The sequence below is a fragment of the Elephantulus edwardii genome, unplaced genomic scaffold (genome assembly GCF_000299155.1).
Source record: "Elephantulus edwardii isolate Elephantulus edwardi_28Jun2011 unplaced genomic scaffold, EleEdw1.0 scaffold00022, whole genome shotgun sequence".
Lineage (NCBI taxonomy): Eukaryota > Metazoa > Chordata > Mammalia > Macroscelidea > Macroscelididae > Elephantulus > Elephantulus edwardii.
Window position 1 is genome coordinate 22,152,513 of NW_006399772.1, and position 20,352 is coordinate 22,172,864.

General features: G+C 36.1%; 1 protein-coding gene across 1 annotated transcript in view; it reads left to right on the plus strand.

Annotated features, from left to right (window-relative positions):
• Positions 1–814: 814 nt before the first annotated feature.
• The window catches only part of CFTR (cystic fibrosis transmembrane conductance regulator (ATP-binding cassette sub-family C, member 7)), a 177,326-nt gene continuing 157,788 nt past the window's right edge, over positions 815–20,352 (plus strand). Inside the window, exons 1-2 of the mRNA XM_006882697.1 lie at positions 815–981; positions 6,510–6,618. Coding sequence (XP_006882759.1) covers positions 815–981; positions 6,510–6,618 — 276 coding nt within the window. The remainder of the gene's footprint in view (positions 982–6,509; positions 6,619–20,352) is intronic.

Consider the following 20,352-nt stretch of genomic DNA (forward strand, 5'->3'; position numbering starts at 1 on the left):
CAATTTTGCCAACACCATTTGTTAAAAAGGCTGTCGTTTCCCCACTTCACTGATTTCATCTCCTTGTCAAAAATCAGTTGACCATAGATAGATGGGTTGATCTCTGGATTCTCAATTCTATTCCATTGATCTATGTGTCTGTCATTGTTTTTGACCTCAACCTTCAACTAAATTTTTCAAACATGATAGTTAAATAATACAAATAACCATAAATGCTCTTCAAGCACAGTAATTTCATTCACTAAATAGCTCATTGCCGAATACCACATGCTAGTCTAAGTATTTGCTACAATTATATAAGTCTTTCTTGATTGCATATTTGTATTCATATCATTCGAAGATGTATTTAAAGAAATGTTGTTTTGGCTGTTATATACCATCAAGTCCATCCTGACTCATAGCTGACCCTGTAGTGGGTTTTCAGAGGCCATAAATCACTTGGAAGGAGATCTCTGTCTGTTGCAGAAACGTCTTATGGATTTGAACCATATACCGTTGGGCTGGCAGCACAACTCCTTAGCAATACGCTGTAAATGCAAAGCATATGGTTTCTTTTTGATAATTTTTTAATAGATTTTTTAGCAGTTAAAAAAAAACAAAACAAAACCCTGGGAAGGATTATAGCACTCTCCTTGATCCCTCTGACAATTTGAGAGTCCCATTTGTTTAGAGGTGTTGATATTTTATATCAACACCTCTTGAGATGTTAAACTCAAGTATTGATGTGTGTCAATTTATTTTATTTTCATGTTTGCGTCTTCGCCATCATCTTTCTACGTGCCAGAAGATTTGAATGGTCTTATACTCCTCGTTTATGTTGGGAGCCAAATTAGGTAAATATTTAATTCTGCCTTCCTCTCTCTATTTTAGCTGGACCAGACCAATTTTGAGGAAAGGGTACAGACAACGCCTGGAATTATCAGACTTATACCAAATTCCCTCGGGTGACTCTGCTGACAATCTCTCAGAAAAGCTGGAAAGGTATGAATATGGCCACTGTTAATTACAGAGAGACATTTATATGCTTAATTATTTCAGGAATAGAAAGGGAATGAATTCAGGCACTATTTTTGAGCCCGAGTGACCCTTCACTAGAATATAAAAGTGCTGTAAACCTTTATGAGAAGAGACTGCCGTATCTTTCTCCCTCAATATCCAAGGTAGATTTGAACTTCTCACCTATGGTTAGCAGTCTGTCACATTACACTGTTGGGCTCCTTAACACTTCAGCTTAATGCAGCAGCTCAGTTGCTGTCAAGATGGAACCAACTTGTACATAATCTTCCATTGGGTTTTAGTTTTTCTAATTATTAATTTGAATGAAAGTTTACAGAGACTTACAGTTACCATTCATTCATTGTTGCACTTTTCTCCCTGCCCACCCCTTCTTCTCAATTCACTCTTTAAAAAGTAAAAGAAAAACTCTTTCATTGTTATTCGGAGGCAGTAAAGCCCAAGAGGAGAGATGGCCTGCCTGTCTTTCTCCCACAGAGCTCCTGTTTCATTTGCCTTTCCAGAGTGATGTGGCTTTTGGATTAACAGTACAATTCCCAAGGACAATGCCACCAGAGCTCACTAGTTAACATGTTGTTATGTTCCACCAAGTCACAGCTGCCTCAAAGCTGACCCTCCAGCGGGTTTTGGGAGGCCAGTAATTGCACAGGAGGGCACTGCCCATCTTTCTTCTACAGAGCAGCTGATGGATTCACACTGCATGCCTTCAGGTGGGCAGTGCCACTGAGCCAGATTAGATGATATAATTTTTTTTTATTTTGTAAATCATTTAATTTCTTAAATGTAGTTGGGAAAATTGTGTAATTGTTAGTTTCTAAATTTCTCCACTTAAACTGTCAGATATTATAGTAATTGAAATATTTATTTTATTGAATTAAATTATAGTCTTAGCATTTAGAGTAAGTCTTCCATTTTTATTATACATGGTATTTTTAAAAAAAATTTTGTTTTACTTTTGTTTGTATACAAAGTTCCTATACATTATCTTTCACACTATTTTACTTTCACATTGAGTTTCATACAATCATTTTTATTCATTATGGTTTTTTAAAATTATTTTATTATTATTAATTTTATTGGAAATTTACAGAGACTTTGGTTCTTACAATCTTGTTTTTAAAAATAGGACATCTTAATTCCTTAGTAAATGATTTTATGTTACTTCTAAAATCCTAATGTATGAAGATAAATCTACTTCTTGGGAAATCTTATACTAATGACTATTGCATATGAAGGAAAGAAAAAGTTTCTTATTTTAGTGCAACTGTTACATGCCCAATAGAGTATTAAGTATAGAAGATGAGTACTTGCTAATGCTAATGCTGAGCTTTTGCTGTGTTCATGTACTGTGAAGACAGTGATCTTTTTGTATTTGCTTTTGTTTCATTAAATTCTAATGTGTCCAAAAGCCTGGCCTGTAGTTGTTATGTGCTGTCGAGTCTGCTGTGACTCATAGCCACCCTATGTACAACAGCCTTAAACCCTCCTCTATCGTGTGCCAACCTCACTGTCTCTGACACACCCATCCCGATTACCCCTGTAACTAAATCAGTCCACCTCATCGAGGGTCTTCCTCTCTTACGCTGTCCTTCCACTCTCCCAAGCATGATGTCCCTCTCCAAGAACTGATCCCACCTTGCAGCATGTCCAATGTATGTCAGACGAAGCTTCAGAATCCTTGCTTCCAAGGATCAGTCCAGCTTCACCCTCTCTCCAGGATGAACTTTTTTGTTCTCCCTGCAGTCCATGGTATATTTAATACTCTTCTCCAGCACCACAGCTCAAAGGCATTAAGTCTCCTTCAATCATCTCTAGTCATTGTACAGCTTTTTGATGCACAGCAAGTAATTGCAAAGACCATGACCTTTATCAAGCGCACCTTAATCTCCAGACTGACATCGTTGCCCTTCAGTACTTTGGAGAGGTCCCTGACAGCAGACTTTTCCAACGCAATTCATCTTTTAATTTCTGGCTGCTGGTACCAGTGTTTCCTCTGTTCTGATGACTGCCTCCTGGTCCAAGTATAGGTTTCACATTAGCACAATCAAGTGTTCTGGGATTCCCATTCTTCTCAGAGTCAACCACAGTTCACTGTGATCTACACCGTCAAAGGCCTTTGCATAGTCAATGAAACACAGATAGACATTCCTCTGGTACTCTCTGCTTTTGGAAAGATTTACCTGACATTAGCTATAATAAATTTTTGAATGAATGATCAAATGTAAAATGGCTAACAGTATGTACAAACCTATATTTCTGAGAAAATATAGTAAACATAAATCATTATAGATATAAATGAATTCAAATTATATAGGAGATGTTGAATTTCTAAGTCCTGAAAAGATGATAAAAGAAAAATTAATCAGAATACAGATAGGTGTATCGAAAACTATATATCCAGTCTGTATTTTTATTTGTAGCTGATACAGAGGACCTACACATGAATTTTTTGTTGGATTATTCGCCTCTACATAATATTGTCATTCCTTCTCAGATTTCTTAGTGTCCCACTAATTTAAAAGTATACCTAATTTGTTTTAATTCAGCAATATAATATGAGCTTATGCCATAAACCCTGCCCTTATTTTTTTCTCTCTCTTCTTTTCACCTTGTTGCTAACTTTTCTTAGAAAAGTACTTAGAATTGACTGAAAGAGTGGCATACCCATTTATAACAGGTGGTGCCTTAGGAAGTGACCAGGACCTCAAATAAGTGCTTGTGGCAGATGTCCTCTGCTGCTTCCCACATACATGACATGTGATAGTCCACCACATAGATGATATGCATGGTAGTCACCAGATTCAGCTTGTAGCAATGGGGCTAATTCCTCCACACACCCAGATCATAATTACAAGTCAAATAAGAGATACTTAAATATAGAGTGTCTTCCTTCATGTGTTAGCTCCTGGTGTTTGGAATTCTCACTGGACTTGGTACGCAGCTGTAGAGCACTTACTCTTGTTGCAAACTCTTTCCCTCAGGCTACATGTTGTTCTAGTTCTACTCTATCCTTGCTTTCCCCTCATCCTTTCTTCTTATTATTTTACTTTTTTCTTTCATAGCCAACATTTTTATGCCTTGCTCGTCTCTCCACTTCATCACATTTCATTTCTATATCAACTTTCTGAAATCTGCCATGTCCCTAAAACAAAATTGTTTAAATTGTAAAAGAAGCAAGAATAATGAGGGATGGCTGAGTCTGACTTGCACTAACTAAACAAAGGAGAGCTATTTCCATCAATAACATCCAGTGTAGAAAACTGAACCCTTGGTAAGACATGGCCCTCCATACTGTTCACTTGCTTCCATTAATTGCCACATCTGATATTTGTTGCAAAAGTTGTAGATTTAATTAGGGAATCAGGTTGTGAAGGGTGAAGGAGGTTCCCTAGGGTAAGTACCTAGATTTAGTCCAGCACAAAAATTCGAGAAGCCTTTGGGCTTTCTCAATTATCCAGCAACCCTTGTCTCATAGCAATCCCAAGTCAGCTCTTCCTTCAGTCATCCAGAAGCAAGGCCTTTAACTCTGGTTTTATCTCCAGAGTTCTGTCAGGCTGTGCCTCACAGCGATCTCTCCTCATTCTCTTTAGCTCTTTCTCTTCTCTTGGTCTCACAGCTGTTGATAATGTTGAAGGCCCTAATCAACTGTGAACTGAACCACATGTTCACAGTTAAAGATGCTGGAGACAAGAGGGATTAAGACATGGATAGAAAAGCCATTTTTTTTAGAGATCTAACATCACAGTCCCCTTTGTACTATCAAGTATAATGATATCTTCCTACTTGATGTCAATGTGGACCACTTTTCCCCCATCCTAGCACTTTTTAAAAAAAGTTAATATACCACTGTTTTTTCCTGGTTTACCAATATGCTCAATCTTGCTTCAAAGGAGAGGATGAATTTGCCTCCAGACTTGGCATCTTTTTATAATATGAATAAACTGAAAGCAAGTTTTGTGTGTATGTGTGTGTGTTTGTGTATGAGAGAGAGGAGATGGTGTGTAGTGAGGAAGAGTGAAGGAGGCAGGTAAAGAGAGGGGATGTTACTGCACAACACTGATTGGGAACCAACCTATAGCTGCCTCTCCAGCAGCTTTCACAGGCACAGGAGGTTACTGATCTTTCTCCTGTGGAGCAGCTGGTGGATTTGAATCACATACCTCTGTGTTGGTAGTGCACTCCCTTGGCACTAAACTACCAGAGCTAAGCCTGATAATCAGTTGCTGTTGATTCCAACTGATGGCGACCTCATGTACATCACAGTTGAAGTGTGTGTCATGAGACTTTCAATGACTCACGTGGTTGAAGTCTATTTACCAGGAATTTCCACCCACCAAGACAACTGTCTTTGAACTCGAATCCTCAACTTTTTGATTGGCAGCCAACCATGTTGTTTCTAGGGAAAGCCTAGGTCCAGGCACTGAGATTGCGAAACCTGCCTTTAAATGCTAGGTATAGTTTCTTCCTTTGGAACAGTGTCTGCTATGGGAGTGTCATAGGAATAGGAATGAAAGCCACTGGTAAAACGAAAGCTTTTATTCGACTCTATAGTTATCCCTGGAAGTTTATAAAATTTGCATCTACGCAAACTTTAAAAAGTGAGATAAAAAAAGTGAGATGATGGTGACATTAATGGGCATTTTATTCCACTGGAAAAAGAGGAGTAGATCTTCCATAACAGAGAGCATACAAAACAAAACAAAACAAAACAAAACAAAACAAAACAAAACACACAAAACAAACCAGAGAGCAGTGGCTTAAATAGAATCAGCTGATGAGCCTGTAGGCTTCGTAAGAAAACAAGTGTTTATTTCAGCCAGAGTTTTCAGATAAATTCTTATTCTTAGAAGACAATGTGTAATTTGATCTTGTTCTCATTTTTTAAAATTTTTTTCTTCTAATAAACAACTTTCTTGTTTGTTGTTGTTATGTATCATTGAAAGGGTTTTAGTAGTTGAAAATAAAATTTTCTATTTACTTCATATTTCTAATTTAGAGAGGAACATAATCAGCTTCTCTAGCCTAAAGTTACAGAGTAATCCATCTGACTTTATCTTGTTTTTGATGTGACCATTAAGTTTTATAAAATCTATATTTCAAACCAGATAAAGGTCAAGAAGGGAAGGAAAAATGTTAGTGTGATTATCAGCTTATTTTTTCTACTTGTTTTAATTAGAACAATATGTATTTACATGTCACACTGGGTCTACCCTTTGCATTGTTATTAAGAAGTTGACACTTTGACTGCATGCAGAGTGGCTTTTCCATGGAGCCGACTCCCTGCAGGATAATATATGGCAGGGCAATTGAATTCTGCCAAATATGTGACTCAGCACTTGGTATTGGAGAGTCTCCAGAAGGCTCTATCTCTTTAACCACTTGAGTTCATCTCCTTGGATATACTTGCATGAATTAAACTATGTTAAGGTCAATAGAACTACTCAAATATTTTCACATAAAACTGACTGGTTCGCTTTTTTTTCTTTCTTTTGCAGAGAATGGGACAGAGAGTTGGCATCAAAGAAAAATCCCAAACTCATCAATGCCCTTCGGCGGTGCTTTTTCTGGAGATTTATGTTCTATGGAATCTTGTTATACTTAGGGGTAAGAATCTTGTTTGCAAACTGGTTATGGATGTAATATTTATATGGTTTTTTAATTATTCAAGAGGAACTAGGACAACCTAGAAGGAGCCATGGTGGCATAATGTTTGAGAATTCAGCCTGTAACGAAAATGCTGCTGCTTTGAACTCACCAGACACCCTATAGTAGAAAGAACTGGTAATTGGCTCCCTAAATAGTAGAGCTTTGGAAATCTTGTGGGACAGTTCTTTTTCCTGTTGGGTCACTATTAAAATCAACTTGATGGCCTAAAAAACACAGGGTGTTCTTATGTTAGGCTGTTGTTGATGCTGTCGAGTTGGTTGTGACTTCCATGACCTGATGTACAATTGAAGGTCATTCTGCCTGATCCAGCCCTGTCCACACAATCTCAGCTGTGCCTAAACCCATCATTACAGTCACCATGTTTTAAAGTGACTTTCAACATGAGAGTCTAATCTTCCAAAACTATACAAAACAAACAGTGTTCTGGTGTTGTTCATAGGGCTTTTAAGGACATAGTATTTCAGAAATGAACAGAACTGCTTCCTAGTCTGGAAATTCCACTGAAACATATCTGCCACAGGTGACCCTGAAGGTATTTGAAATACCAGTGGCAGAGCTTTGACCATCACAGCAACACTCATACCATGACAGTGAGACAAACTGACAGTCAAGTAGTGGTGTAAAAGTAAAACGTACACGTAAAATCCAAACGTTAACAAACTACCTAAAACTCTTGTTGAATATACTTTGGAAATAATATGTCCTGGAACAGAGATGACAGCACACAGTTTAAAATGGGTTCAGTAAGATAAATCGATTATTTAAAAGAATTATTTTATGTTATCATTCAAAATCACGTTATCTTCCTTGTATATAAGATTATCAATGCCTCCATTTTTCTGTTTTTAACACGAGAATATCAGGAGATAGTATCAGATGAGGAATTAGGTCAAGTTCATTCAATTACAAATAAGAATTGCTATAATATTTTTTAAATTATAGCTTGAAGCTACATCATTTCAAGGAAAATTTTAAAATTCGACAGCTAAGTATTCTTGCAATATTTTTTTTTTCTCATTCTACTGACTTTTGGTGAGTGAAGATGGTTCTCTAGTAAAAACCCCAGATGGTTAAATGTAGTCTGGAACATTCCCCAATTATTGTCAAATGAGACCCTGATCTTTTATTTTCTGTAACACCAGAGCATTGTTTTGAGTCCCAGCGGTAATATTTAAAGTGAGTGACAAGTTGAAAATTTATACTAGTTTCAAAGAAAGACTGCAGGGGATTTTTGCATTGAGATGTTAACCACTATGCAGATTGACTAGCATTGTGTTTACATTACTCATCATGTCTTTGGGAGTTAGCTATACCATAGTGTCTCCTGAAAAAAAAAGAAATTGCATTATTTAGAGAAATTGTACACCAGGAAAAAGAAAATTATTTTATCTTGATAAAGGTAACTACAATTAGGTATATACAGAATATTTAAAAATACTCCTGATAATCTAGAAAAATTTTTACAACTTTTGAAATAATAATGGCCAAGTCTCTCTTTCAAGTTGTGTGTGCATGAATGCATGTGTGTGGGTACCTATACAGTAGTGCTGGTAGGTGCTGTCAAGTCAACTAAGACTCACAGCAACTCTCTGAATAATAGGTCTGAATATCCTACACAGTGCTTACAATTTCTTATACTCAATTCCGCTGGAGTAGTCACCATGTCAATCCATGTCATTGAAGGTCTTTCTCTCTTTCAATGACCCTCTACATTCCCTGCATCATATCTCAGTCTAAGGACTAGTTCCTTCTGAAAATATGCCCTAAGTAAGTGAGATGAAGGTTCACTATCCTTGTCTATGAGGAACATTCTGGTTGTACTTCCTTCAAAGACATTTGTTTGTTCTTTTGGCAGTCCATGAGAGATCCAGTCTTGTCCAACACCACAATGCAATGTTATCAATTCTTCCTCAGTCTTCCTTATTCATTGTCCAACTTTTAGATGAATTGGAAGCCAGCCTTGAATCAGGTGCATATTAGTCTTTCAACTAATATTCTTGCTTTTTAGAACATTGGAAAATGAAAAAGATCTCCCCATTGCAATATGTCTTTTTATTTCTTAACTATTGCTATTAAGGATGTTGATTTTGTATTCAAGTAAAATAAATTTGTTGACAAGTTCAGTCTTTTTTCTACATCTTTCATGATGTTGCTTATTGGTCTAGTGGTAAGGATTTCTGTTTTCTTGATATTGAGATGTAACTCATATTGAACACTGTAGTCTTTGATCTTCTGAACTATGTACTTCAAATTGTCTTCACTTTTTACCATCATCTGCACGATACAAGTTGTTGATAAGTCTTTCTTAGATCCTCATGCCACTTTCTTGTTCACATAGTCCAACTTCTCAAATTATTTTCTCAGAACTAATAGATGCGGAGAAAGGATGCAATCTTGATGCGGAGTTTTCCTGATTTTAAATTGTACAGTGTTTCCTGGTTATGTTATGTATACCTATATGTAGCTGTTGTTGTTGTTGTGAGTTATTGAATCGATTATGACTACTAACAACCCTATGAACAACAAATCTGAACCCTATTCTGTCCTTTGTCACCCTTATAATCTCTGGGCCCATTGTTGTAGTCACTGTGTGGGTCTTCCTCTTTTCATAGTCTCTCCAACCTTGCCAAGCATGATGTCCCTCACCAAGGAATATCATCTCCTAGCAACATGCCCAAAGTATGTGAGACAAAGCTTTATCATTTTTGCTTCCAAGGAGGACCCTGGCTACCCCTTTTCCAAGACGTATAAGTATATTCTTTTGGAAGCCCACGAGCTATTCAATATTATTCCCCAATACCACAACTCAAAGGCATTAATTCTTCTTCTGTCATCCTTATTCATTGTCTAGCTCTCAGATGCATAGCAAGTGATTGGAAAGACTATGGCCTGAATCAGGAACACCTCGATCCTCAAACTAACACCATTGCTACTCAGTAATTTGGAAAGGTCCTTTACTGCAGACTTTCCCAGTGCAATACATCTCTTGATCTCCTGACTACTACTAGTACTAAGTGTATCGATTGTGGATTGAAGTAAGATGCAGTTGTTAATAATTTCAGTATTTTCTCCATCTATCATGAGGTTGCCCATCAAATAGTACAGTAGTGAGAATTATTGCTCCACCGAAGAAAAATGAGTAATCTTATCCTGTGCAATTAACTGCCTCTGAAAACCCACAAGAGAGTCAGCTGTGGGTTAGTTCCAACTCTGTGGTACACAACAGCAACAACAATCATGATGTTACCCATCGATTAGTCCAGTGGTGATAATTATTGTCTTCTTGACATTGAGATGCAATCCACTTTGAAGGCTGTAGTCTCTGATCTTCTGCAGCAAATATTTCAAGTCTCCTTGACTTTCAGCAAGCAAGGTTGTATCATCTGCATGATGAAGATTAGTGATAAGTTTCCCTTCAAGCCTGATGCCACATTTTTTTTCAAAGAGTCTAGCTTCTTGAATAATTTGCTCAGTATACAGATTGAATAATTCTCAAATAATTATTTGAACAGCAACACCTGTATTTATGAACCCCAAACCATATCTTGTTCTCAAGCTGGACTTGACCCTCCAGGACGTTTAGAGAGGTACCACCTTTGGATTAGGAGCATGATGCACCAGAGCTCCACATCTCTCTCTCCCCCTCTCATCTATTTATCAAGGATTTGTCAATGGTTTCATCTCAATTGGATCCACAATCAACTTGGTACCAGGAGGTAAGAAACAAAAGATGAGTTGTATTGGGAAAAATCTGCTGTCAGGGGCTTCTCCAGAGTACTAAAGAGCAATGGTGTCATTTTACACTTCAGTTTAAAGACTGAGATGTCCTTGATCCAGGCATTGGATCTTTACTATTACTTGATATAGATCTGAAAATTGGACAGCAACTAAGAATGACTGAAGAGGAATCAATGCCTTTGAGTTGTTGGAGAAGAGTATTGAATATCTCATGTACTGCCAAGAAAACCAATCTTGAAGCAAGTGAAACCAATATGCTCCTTGGAGGCAAGGATGATAAAACTCTGCCTTACATACTTTGGGCCTGTTGTAAGGTGCAGAGATAAGATGTCATGCTTGGAAAGGTGGAAGGTCAGCATAAAAGAGGAAGACTTTCAATGAGATGCATTGATAGAGTGACTGTAATAATTGGTTCATATGTGGTAGAGATCGTTCAGATGGCATAGGATAAGGAAAGGTTAAGAGCTGTTGTTCTTAACCTGTGAGTCATAGTTGATTCCAAAGCATATAGCAACAGCAACAATTCTGTCTCTATACCTATCTACCTCTATCTTTATCACCATCTCTTATCTCTATTTTAATGACTCTCTCTATCTTTTATCTCTATCTCTAACTCTATATGCACCTTCAATATTATGAGAATTAATATAGCTTTGTTGGTACAAGACTGAATTAACTTTCAAGGTATTTATGAGATGATTTAAAAAATTTTTTAAATTGTGATTTTAGCAAAGGTTTACAGAGAGGTTGGGTTTTCTTTCATTGTTACAGACTTTTCCTTCCTTTTCCTCCCCCTCCCCAGTCCACTTTGAAGTGCATCTCTTATTCCAGATGACTTTTTTTTTTGTTTTTTTTTTTAACAAAAAAACTTGAGCGTTGGAAAACAAATTTGCCTGTAGCTTCCAGCTTTATTGATTTAATTTTACAAAATATGTTTATTAGTAACTATTCTATATTTGAGTCAAATATATAGAAATAAAATTTACTCTTTCCATATCATGTAAAATGTAACATTCTAAATAATGATTTAATTCTATGAAATTACACTTTGAATAAAAATTAGGTCAAAAGTATGATGGGACTTGGAATTTTTCCTTGTCTTTTTCTTTCTCATCATACACTGCTTCCTTTTGCAGAGACAGGCTCTTTTTTACTGAGGGAAGCTAGAAAAGGAGTGTGATTAAGTATTGTTCTTGTTGTTGTTATGTGCCATCGAGTTGACATGGCTCATAGTGGCCCTATGAACAGTAGTTCTGAGCCCTACCCTGTTTTGAGCCAATCTCACTGTCTCTGACACATCTGTCACCGTTGCCACAATCACTTTGTCAATTAATCTCATCTAGGGTCTTCCTCTCCTGCACTGACCCTCTCCCTTTCTGAGCATGATGTCCTTTTCCAATTACTTGTCCCTCCTGTCAATATGCCCAAAGTATGTGAGATCAAGCATCACAATCCTTGCCTACAAGGATCAACCTGCTTTCACCCTCTCCAGGACAGACCTGTTTGTTCTTTTGACAGTCCATGGTATGTTCAATACACTTCTCTAGCACAACTCAGAGACATTGATTATTCTTCTGACATTCCTAATCATTGTCCAACTTTCAGATGCACAGCAAGTAGGACTGCCGTCTTCAATATGGATTACATCTAAAGTGTCAAGAAAACAAAGATTCTCACCACTGGGCTAATTAGCAGCATCATTTGAGGTTGTTGATCTTGCTCAGGTCCACAATCAATACTCTTGGCTCTAGCAGTCAGGAAATCAAAAGATGAGTTCCTTTGGGAAAGTCTGATGTCAGGGACCTCTCCAGAGAGCTAAAGAGCAACAATTTCAGTCTAAAACCTAAAGTGTACCTGATCCAAACCATTGTCTTCTCAATTGCTTATTATACTACTGAGAACTGGACAATGAATAAGGATGACAGAAGAGGAATTGATGCCTTTGAGTTGTGGTGCTGGCGAAGAGTACTGAACATATCACGAACTACCAAGAGAACAAGTGAGTCTGTCTTGGAGAGGGTGAAAGCAGGTTGTTCCTTGGAGACAAAGATTTTTTTCCCCCCAATTGTCACCATTTTATTTTTTTTTCTACTAGTTTATTTACAAAACCCGAATACAAATTTGAACAAATTCTTTCAATTTTTCTCACTGCCCCACCCACTAAATTGTACAACCCAATGATTAACACCCCTCTCCCTCTGCAAATCCACATCTCTCTGCTTCCAGCTTCTCCCACCCCTCCTGGATCCTTAGACTCATTCTACAACAGCGGTCTTACCCAATATTTATCCTTGTGGGACTGAGTTAGTTCACTCAGCATAATGCTCTCCAGTCCTTCCCAAGTTAGGTAATAATTTGCAAAATTATTGTTCCTGCATGCTACATAGTACTCTATTGTGTGAATGTACCATAATTTCTCAATCCATTCATTTGTGGTTGGACATTTGGGCTTTTTCCATGTTCTTGTGATGGTTAATAATGCTGCTATGGCCATTGGTATACAAATCTCAGTTTGTGCCTCAGTTCTCATAGTCTCAGGGTATATCCCAAGGGGTGGAATAGCTGGGTCATATGGACCCAGTGGTCACCACTTCTTTTCAATATTATATTGGAAGTGCTTGCTAGGGCAATATGACAAGAGAAGGAAATAAAAGACATCCAGACTGCCAAAGAAATGGTTAAATTGTTGCTATATGCAGATGATATCAGAGTGTACACAATAAACTCCAAAGACTTGACAAAAAAAATCCTTTAGAGTTAATAGGCCAGTTTAGTAGAGTGGCAGGATATAAGATCAATACCGAAAAATCAATTGGATTTCTCTACAGTAACAAAGAGAACTCAGAGAAGGAAATAAAGCAATACCATTTACAATAGCCAACCACAAATTGGGATACTTGGGAGTGAACCTAACTAGAGATGCAAAAGACCTAAACAAAGAAAACTACAGAGCATTTCTGAAAGACACAATAATAGACTTAAAGAAATTGGAAAAATGGGCCCTGTGCATGGATAGGAAGACTAAATATGATCAAAATGACAATTCTACCAAAAGCAATCTACATGTTCAATGAAATCCCAAACTAGATACCAAATTCATTTTTCAAGGAGATTGAAAGGGAAATTATCAAATTTATTTGGAGAGACAGGAGGCAAGAATTTTGAAGCTCCTTCTCATCTACTTTGGGCAAGTTGTCAAATGCAACTAGTACTTGAAGCAGGACATCATGCTTGGAAGGATGCAAGGCCAGTGCAGGAGGGGAATACTTTGGATGAGATGGATTGACCTAGTGACTATAGGACTTGAGTCAGGAGTATAGAAGATGATGAAGTTGGCTCAGAAGGGGGCAAGGTTCAGAGCTGTTGGTTGGTCATAGGGTCCCTATGAATTGTAGCAACAATAACAATGAACAGTTCTACTCTGTCAGATGGTTTCACTATGAGTTGTAACATACTGAATGGCACACAACAATAACTACCAATTCATTGTCTCAGTTATTGTACTCTTTTTGAGCAGTCTTTATTCTGTGCTTGTTACCTTGGCAATTTTTAAATGATATTAACTGAACTGAACTGAATATGAGCTGAATTTCAAGGTTTCTTGAAATTAGTGCTAATTCTCTGTTGGGTATGTATGCTTTGATAGTGTCTTCTGCATTCTTAGCTCCTCAAATCAGAATAATTGTGGTGTGAAGACTATTTGGTTGGTTCTAGTACTGATGGGAAGAGTACTGTAAAATATGCTGTTGATCATGAAAAGAAAGATGGAAATGAAGTGATGAAGGAGCTTGTCTCTGCAATATTAAATCATATTAGCTATGGCCTCTCACTATTAATTATGTACTTGTTTTTTGTTTGTTTGTTTGTTTTTTCTTCTTCTTACTCAGCAGCGAGATACAACATGGTCTTCAGCACTTCAGATTCCAGGCAGAGAAGAGAATCTAGCTCTTGAAAAACTGAGCATGAGAGTCAATTAAGGATAGTCTGACAAGAGCCAAGTTGAGAGTTCTGTAGGCAGATTGCTGAGAGAATATGACTGCCATAATACATCTATTATGATAAGAAATTTACAACAACCACAGACTCAAAAATACGCTGGATTCCTAGGCAGTTCTGGGCATATTTCCACTGTCAAATTTAGGTACACACTAGTATAGTTTGGGCCACGCTACATTTAATCATTAAACCTCCAAGAAGTTTAGGGACATAAACTTTCTATCACCTTTTTGCTTTTAGACCAGTGTGGGGAAATAGACAGGAGGTGACTTGGCCACAGATAAAGTATAGCTAAGAGAGACTGTGGTTTCTGTTCCAAGAAAAGTACAGCAAATAATATGTGACATGTTTCTTAAACATGTTTATACCAGTTGGTTAGGTTTTTCCAGGTATGATTAGAACAGAAAGAGCTCTTGTGATACAGCGGATTAAATGTTGGATTGCTAACTGTAAGCTCCATGGTGGGAATCCAACGGCTGATCCTTGGGAGAAATATAAGCCAGTCAGTTTCTGTAAAGATTTTCAGCCTTGAAAATCCAATGGGGTCATTCTACTGTGACCTGAAGGATCTCTCAGAGTTGGAACAGATTCTATGGTACACAATAACAGTCACCACATTACAGCAGAATTGATGCTTCCACAACATTTTGTGATTAAATGAGCTTTTGAAGATCAAATTAGAAACCCAGCAGCATGTTCAATAGAGTATTTTGTCTAAGGGGAAAATGCATTGCCCATTCTTCTATGTGAGATTTTGAAACAAAATTTGTAGATGAGTAATTAATTGACTGTTAACTTGCCCTTATGATCATGACCTAGTTCTTTAGTTCCTTGATAGGAACTGGAACAGCTTTGGTTCTTGTACCTAACCAGTATCCTGCAGTGACTAATAAACTAGGTGGTGAATAAATGTAAAACATATGTGACACACTCAAGTAGGTGTCTCCCAAAAGGTCCAACATTTATTTTTCCTTAAGTCTCCTGGGGTATGTTTGTGAATTGGTGCTATACACCTGATCTTGGGCAAATAAAAAAATCTTATCTGGGTCTCATTTTTGTTTATAATTAAAGGCACTGTAGTACATTATAAAGTTTCTATGATTCCTTCCATCTTTTAAATTACATAATGTGGAGTCTGTTGTTGTTACTAGCAAATGAGTCTATCATGATTCACAGCAACTCCATCAGTGCAATGAGGGGATAGAATAGCCTTCTAAGATTTTCTTGGCTGTAATTTCTACCAAAGGAGACCTCCAGGTCTTTCTTACAGAAAGTGGCTAGATGGGGTTTGATGCCAATTTTTTCAGCCAACAACCTAGAACTTGGCTATTGAGTCACAATGCCTCCTTGTATGGGACCTAGAAAAAATATGATTATCTTAAATGCTGAGGATGTTAATTTATAACTTGATTTGGCAAGTTAATGTTGAACTAATCCCAGTTCTTGAATTGATGAACAACTGAGAGACAATTGAATTATATTACAGTTTCACTTTATAGGAACTTTGGAGCCTACTTATCTGGTTTGAATCCTGGCTTTCCTTACTAACATGTAACTTATTTGTACTATCTTTGTCTCAATTCCTTTGTTGTAGAGTGGTCACAATAGGAAAAGCATATTTGTATAGAATTTTTGTAATAAAGAGTTGAGCAGGTAGAATAGATTCCGGGGTACAGCAAATCTTTCATAAACATGAGCTATTATTAGTATCTTTAAATTGTATGCCTACATAAATGCACAAATACTCATTGTTTGTATTTATTCTTTCTCTACATATGAACAAGCTTAAAACATTGGTTATTATAAAGCCATACAATATTGTGCTAATGTTTTAAAATTATGCCTAGATTCTAAATATTACTTCAGAAATTCAAAGTAATATTTTACCACAGATTGCATTATTGTGTTTTCTGGACAAACCTCTTAGTTCTACTACCTCCGCGAATCCAGAAGTTCTTTCTTTGAAAATATGGAGAGTATAGTTTATAATACTAGTGAAGACTTTTCAGGTTATAGTCAATGAATCAGTAAATATGAAGAGGTAAATACCCAAAGCAAAGAATTTTTAATTAGGTACTAAACCTAACAGTACAATTCAAAGACAAACAGGTATTATAATAATATAGTCAGAATTTGGTTTTTGTTCTCTTTTTGTATTGTAAAAAAATACACATAATTGTAACAAAATAAAGGAAATACTTAAAAATAAGCCTCCTGAATAATTCCTCAGTGAGTTAGGTGTGAATAGGCATTATTTTCTATTCAGAATATAGAAATAATTTTCCTCCAGCCCTTAGTATTAGCCAGAAATTACCATTAGATTCTACTATATAAAAATATAAACTAATAGTCATTAATATTTACTTTGTCAAAAGGTGAATATTAAACTTACACATATACTCTTTGCATTAAGATATAGGCCATTTGTACATTAATTTTTGTTATTCTTTGAAAATTTTTTCTGATCATGAACATAATTAAATAATCACTGATAATTTGAAATTAATCCTTCTGTTTCCTTCCTCTAATGAGAACATATAAAGGGAGGAGGGAATCATTACCTAATATATTATTAATTTAGTACATAGTTTAATTACTGTATTGTGAATGCCTCTCCACGCCACAAGATGTTTTTCTGTATGATAATTTAAATGAATCATCTGGCTATAGTATAAGCATAATTTATTTAATCTGTTCCTCATTCTTGAATATGTAGATCGTCTCCAACTTCTCTCTATTGTCAATAGCCCTTCCTTACACATCCTTATAAAAACTAAATCTTAGACATTCAAATTACCTTTTCAGGAAAAATGTAGGATTTACAATCTTGATTCTAAGGTAGAAAACTTAAATCCACATTTTAAAGGGGTTATTCTAATTTTCAAAATGTTTCCAAGTTAGTAAGTGAAAAGTTGATTAATTTTATAAATGTTATTTTGATTCCTAGTGTATTCAAACAATTTTTATGTGTTAGCTGTGCACATACATGCACACATATAGAGACCAAGTGATACTGTGGTTCAAGTGATCAGCTACCAACCAAAATGTGAAAGCTTGAACTCACCATTTGGAAACAAACACAGCAATCTACTTTTGAAAATATTTTAAAAGCCATTGGCAGATCCTGACTCATAGATATAATGTAATACATGTATTTATCCTTTGCCTTTCCACATTCTTTCTCTAATTTTTTTCTTTCTGTCATCTTTGTCTTTTAAAAAATGATATATGAGAGAATATTTCCCCCCCTCTCTATTATTTATCTTTCAATTTTTTTCTTGTTTTTGTTAATGTTTTAAGAAGTCAGAAGTTTAAATTTTTTTTATTGTCAAATCTAATAATCCCTTTTCTCTATGTTTTCTATTTTGGCATCATATTTTTCTAGAAAACTTAATTCCAAGGTATTGAATAAGTATTTCTCTGTATATTTATTATTTCCTATCTTTCACTTAAAATCTATTTGAAATGTATAGATGCTTATGTGTGAACTAGAAAGCAAATTTTTTGATAAAACTAATATCAAGTCTCTCCAGAATCACTTATTGCATAATTCATTCCTCCTCCACTAATTAAAATGCCACATTTTATTACATATTAAATTATTGTATATTCTTGGACCTGTTCCTGGACCTTTCAGATAAATGCATTTCTCTGTCATGGCAGATATTATTATGACCTTATGTTATGATTTATTACCCAGTAATATAAACTCTCTCACGCATTATTCCTCATATTTTAATTAGCCATTTTTTTTTCCAAAACGATTTCAAAATTCTTTCTCCTTGGATTCAACAAATACTTGCTGAGTGTATATTAATTGCTAGTTTTTGTCTGGCATTTAAATTATTGCAATCCTAAAGATAGGCAATTTTTGCTGTCATGGTGTTGAAAAAAATTTTGTAAATGCTCTTGGGATTTTGGTGAGGACTGTGTTGATTTGACAAAACAATTTGGCAGAGAATATAATCTTAGAATGTTAGGTTTTTCTTCTTTGATCATATCTAATTCTACATTTATTTGAGACTTCATGCTTCAGAAATGGTTTTAAAATATATTTGGTGAAATATATATAGGCATATATATAAATATATAGTGAGTACTATAAGGTATCTTTTATATTATCTTTATGAACAGACTAAGTATCTTATTCATTTTTATGCTTGGTGCATATTTTCTTAGTCTATAGAGCTCTGTTTGCCTAGTGGATAGGGAGTTGTGCTGTCAAATGCACTAGCTACTCTATAGCAGAAAAATTGGCAATCTCCCCCCATCAGATTATAGCCTCTAAAAATCTACTGGAGGGTCAAGTATGAGTTGGTTCTGACTCAATAGCAATGAGTTTGAGTTTTGATTTCTTGAATCCTTTATTTACTTGAACTTTTTATGTAGGTAATCATATGTATATGGCATCCCATTGCCTTATAGCTCACAAGGTTTCTGCTGAGAAATCAGAACTTAATCTAATTGTTTCCTTTTTGTAGGTAACTCTGTTTTTCTCACATTGCTTTTGGAATTCTATCCTTATCTTTAATTTGGAGAATCTGATTATGCTATGTCTTGGTGTTTTTCTGTTTGGTTTTAGTCTATTTGGTGTTTTCTGTGCTTCTTGCATTTCCCCATTCTTCAAAATACCTGGGAAGTTTTCTTCTAATACTTCTTCCGCAATCTTCTCAGTGATTTTCCTCCTGTGTTCTGGAATTCCAGTCATGCATATGTTATTCCGTTTGATGTCATCCCCCATAATTCTAATGTTTTCTTCATTTTCTTTATGTCTCATCTCTTATTTTTCTTCAAGTAGGGTTTTAGTGAGGCTCTTGTCTTCCAGCTCACTGGTTACACTCTCTGTTACATCACTTCAGTTTTACTTTTTGTCCTACCAGCATGTTGGACACTTCTGCCATTTTGGCCTTAATATTCTGGATTGCATTTTCATGTTTTTCTGTTATTTCCGGTACTGTGTTGGCTGTACCCTCTCAGTCTTATGATTTTTTCAGAGCCAGTTAATTGCTCAGGAGAAGATTGCCCATCTTTCTCCCATGGAGCAGCTGGTGTATTCAAATAGCTTGCCTTCAGGATTGCAGGACAGCTTCTTGCCACTAGGTCAAGGATTTAAATGCATCTATAGTGACATTTGACATTGAGCTCTGACCTGCAATACTCTATAACATCTCAAAAGCAACCAGTTTTCCCAATGAATTATTTTCAGGATTCCTAATTTTAGTTTGGGAAGCTGAACTAAATTGAGAGCCAAGGTTATTTCCTCTACAAATGCAATTCCTTGAACTTTTCTAACCTGATTCCCTCTTCCTATATGGTCTTCAGAATCCACACAGTTCATACCCACCTCCTCTGAGTAGGAACTTCCTTAGTAGTGGCTAGATGTGAGCCAGTATAAGGATCAAGAATTGCTTGTCTCTGGTATGGAGATCCCCACCCTCAGAGCATAAAATCAAAGATGTTAACACTGGAGAGAACCTCCCATGTCAGGTTACCAGTGAGCAGATAAACTCAGTTTTTTTTCCAGTTAAATGAAATACTTATGATGATACAGGGCATGGGTAGTGTCCTGGGGTACAAACTCAAGTTTAAGTTTATTTACTGTCACATTGCCTTACAGCTTGGTATCAGGCTTTATCTGCTATCTAAGGTAGAACCATTAAGTGAATTCCATCTTGAATTGTATCTGATAAAAAGCAATAAAATGATTTTGTGATATATTCCAATAAAAATATATTCCTCTGCATCATATCCAAGACTCAGTTTGCTTGTGCGATTTCACATGATGGCCATTTGGAAAATTTCTGTGACTCTGGAAATAGATGTAGCAGAGAAAGCATTTACATGCACAGGCATTCATATATCAAGAATCCCATAATATGCTTCTCCTGATTATCCTAGGTGTGTATTTGGTTTGTTTGGTGGTTGGTTTTTTTTTTT